Consider the following 3,510-nt stretch of genomic DNA (forward strand, 5'->3'; position numbering starts at 1 on the left):
TCTGAGAAAGCGCAGATAAACTGTTTCTCCATTGTTGTTTTGTTTTGAATTGATACTATATCATAGGGAAAGATCAGTTCATATTTTAGGTCAAATTTGACAAGCAGTACAGATAATTCCAACGGGTTAACAAACTTTCACTCATCATTATTTCTGAACGATAAGTACATCCTTCATAATAGCTGTTTCCAAGCAACAGTTAAAAACTGTCACACTTGCACCCACGGCATCTGAATTTAAATCTGAGCAAGAAGGGGAAACAAATTATACTGTGTTTGAGACAGATGCAATATCTTACTCCGACCCTGACAGACTTTGGTAAGATGAAAAAAAAATCCTTATCTGCTTCCATTTTTCCTGTTTGTTAGAGTACACTGGAGAAAAGTGAAATCAGTAGTACCTAAGGTAATCCATCAGATGAATGCATCAGTTACAGAGGCCCCTAGGTGGTAATATGCCAGCCATTTTGATTAACAGTTTGTCCCCAAAGCTCCATCCTTGTGGTACAGCAAAGCTGGCGTTCAATACTGACTTAGAACCAGTTAAAATCAGATAATTAAGACTCTGATAAAACAAACTGGTCCTAAATAAGCATAAATTCAAAAAAGGCTACATATCTGTCACATGACATTACAGCGGTTCCTCTGCAATGCCCCGTGGAGACGGATAGAGGTGTGGTTCGGACGCAGTCCTCGTGCCACGGCTATTCCCAGGAGCTCTTTGAAGAGCAGAAGCACATGCCAGTTATACTTAGCAGAGCACTCAACATAGCCGCACTTCCAGGTTTTCTTCACCAGGACAGACACGGCCCTGCGCTGGGTAAACCGATGCCGCTGAAGGTCCCGCTTACTGCCCACCACCAGGATGGGCACCTCACTACTGCTGCCCACTCTTATGGAACGACACAGAAAGAGACGAGAGAGGGAAGGTAGGTGAGATGGCAGGGGAGAAGAGCAATAAAAAAAGAGGTTTAAGAGGGAATTAGCAAGTAAAACAAAGTGACCCCATGAGAATCGATCCATTTCCTAGGTGACATTTATGCTGGACATAATATTTGTTCATGTTTGCACGATAACATCTTCAGCAAACATGCAAAGACACACACACAAACATGAAAAGCCCCTCAGCTCCTTGACACGCTCTAAAAAAAATGGCACTGAGCTCATAATGTGTGCTGGAGAATGCATGATGTGTGTCCTTTCTCAGCGCTTGACTGTGCTTGAAGGTCACACACACACACACACACACACACACACACAATGAAGAATGAAAGCGTTTCATGTTCAGGGGGCTTCAATGGCAAGTGTGTGTGTGTGTGTGTGCATTTTGCTAATCTGAAAAAAGTGCAATAAATTTAATTGCCAATTCACTGTTGCACAAGGAGCTCAAATTAAAATGCAAGGTTTCATTTATTTGCTTAGAAAATGTCAAGTGTAACATAGCCTGCTTGAATATGTAGCTATTAAATAAATGTCTGGCCAATTAATAAAGTATTGACTATCTTTACATAATAGCTAATTACCAAGGGCTCCATGCATATACAAATTACATATCATAAATATTTAAAACCTTTATTTTAACACGTTCAATTTAATTGAGGACCCAAGGGTATTCCATATTATTCATTTGAATATTAAAAAGCATACTACTGCTCTTATTCTGATTCTACTCATTTCAAATCTGTCAGATATTGAGGATTTATGCTATTATATATGTGTGTTCAGTATAGACAGAGAGAAAGAAAAGAATTTGCAAGTAATCTGTCAAAGACACCAATGTCATTGTGTTTAATAAGCCTACACCAATCCCTCATTCCTGTGTCTGGGTGCTTGTGTCATGTTTTACACTGATTTATCCCCGTTTCATATAGTTTATCTGTGCTCTTTCAGTATGGCTTCCCCCCGTCTCCCCTCTCACTATCTCTTAAACCTTTCAAGTCCATGTTTAGTCAAAGAACGTTTGTAAAATTTTCTTCTATACCACAGCTGCTTCTTTTATCACCCCCTCTGCATGTGTATTCAATATTCTACCACATCAAACATCCCCATGCAATCTCTATATATTTAACTGAATACAGTGATCATTAAAATCTTATTCTCTAAAGGACTTTTTGCACTTAGACTGAGGCGTCCTCAAAGCAGTGAAAACGTGAGCAGCATTTGTAAAACAGAAGTGTGATATTGTGGGTGGGGAAAAGGGCTAAAGGTGGAGACTGCAGATCATTTTCTGTCATTCCTTCTGTTCACATAAGACCTTTATGCAAATACATGATGCTGCACGCAATCTATGGTGCACAAGACCTGCATATGTAAAAGGATTTTCTCAAAGGCACCTATTATATTCTTATCAGCTGTAGTAAATGGTGAGCTATGCTCTGTAACTGTCACTCATCCATATTCTCAAATGTCACCTCATTATCTCAGCATCAGCTGGGGAAACAAGGGCCAACTGTTATTAAAAACATCAAAACCATTTAGTAGCTTATCAGTGCAGCTGATACAGTTACATTAATCAGTGCTGATGTGCGTCGTACTGCTACTGAGCTGTTTCATGACCACGGTTTGTCCCATTCTAACAATAATAGAAGGAATGTCAAACATTTGCTTTTGTTTGGATCTATTATAACATGATAATGATTCACTATTATTCTTTGAGGTGGGTCATTTCAGGTTCTGAATGAGCTCTGTCGTACCGGTTATCCACAATTTGCTGTCGGATCATCTTGACATACTCAAAGCTCTCCACACAGCAGATGTCATAGACCAGAATGTAGGCGTTTGCGCTGCGGACCCCTCTACACCGCGCATGCAGCCACTCCTGATAGAAACAAAGAGACAGACAGACAAAAACAGATGACCACTGATTGATTGCTTGACAAAGCCAACGTACAATTCATTTATGAAAATAACTTCCAATCAAACATAAAAACATTATTACAACATTGCACAATGTTGCATTTTGGTTGTAGTTTAGGTCATGTGGCGGTACGAAAACATTTAAAGGTCAAGAAACCATGACTGTGATCAAACAAGTGCAGCCGATGTGTACTTTACAGATTTAAAGGGGTCATATGATGCAATTTCAATTTTTCCTTTCTCTTTGGACTGTTACAAGCTCTTGGTGCATAAAGAAGATCTGTAAAGTTGCAAAGACTAAAGTCTCAAATCCAAAGAGATATTCTTTATAAAAGTTAAGAGTCAGCCACGCCCACCTAAAACGGCTCGTTCTAACACACCCCCACATACCTACGTCGCTCTGTGGGAAGATTTGCATAATGCTGCCCAAATGTTCACACAAAGAAAGAAGGCGTAACTTTTATTCTCGCTGTAGTTTTGTTGTTTCCGCTGCCATGTCGTAAAGACGCTGTGTACTTCGTTGTAAAAGCGAAACTACTTTGTTTGGCCTTCCAAAAGAGGACGATATCTGCTTCGTCATGCCTGGAGCTGATCCGTGCTGGTTGCTGAGGAAATACTACAACTTTGCACTGTGGATCGCCGGATCGGCTTTCAC

The 3,510-nt window shown here is 40.1% G+C and overlaps 1 protein-coding gene across 1 annotated transcript in view; it reads right to left on the reverse strand.

Moving 5' to 3' along the window:
- Positions 1-567: 567 nt before the first annotated feature.
- Positions 568-3,510, reverse strand: part of LOC107673395 (ras-like protein family member 10B) — a 13,026-nt gene continuing 10,083 nt past the window's right edge. The window contains exons 2-3 of the mRNA XM_016466972.1: positions 2,693-2,817; positions 568-891 (exon numbers count right to left, since the gene is read on the reverse strand). Of these exons, the coding sequence (XP_016322458.1) occupies positions 621-891; positions 2,693-2,817 (396 nt within the window). The 3' untranslated portion in view covers positions 568-620. The remainder of the gene's footprint in view (positions 892-2,692; positions 2,818-3,510) is intronic.

Source organism: Sinocyclocheilus anshuiensis, unplaced genomic scaffold, assembly GCF_001515605.1.
Source record: "Sinocyclocheilus anshuiensis isolate Anshui unplaced genomic scaffold, SAMN03320099.WGS_v1.1 scaffold508, whole genome shotgun sequence".
NCBI lineage: Eukaryota > Metazoa > Chordata > Actinopteri > Cypriniformes > Cyprinidae > Sinocyclocheilus > Sinocyclocheilus anshuiensis.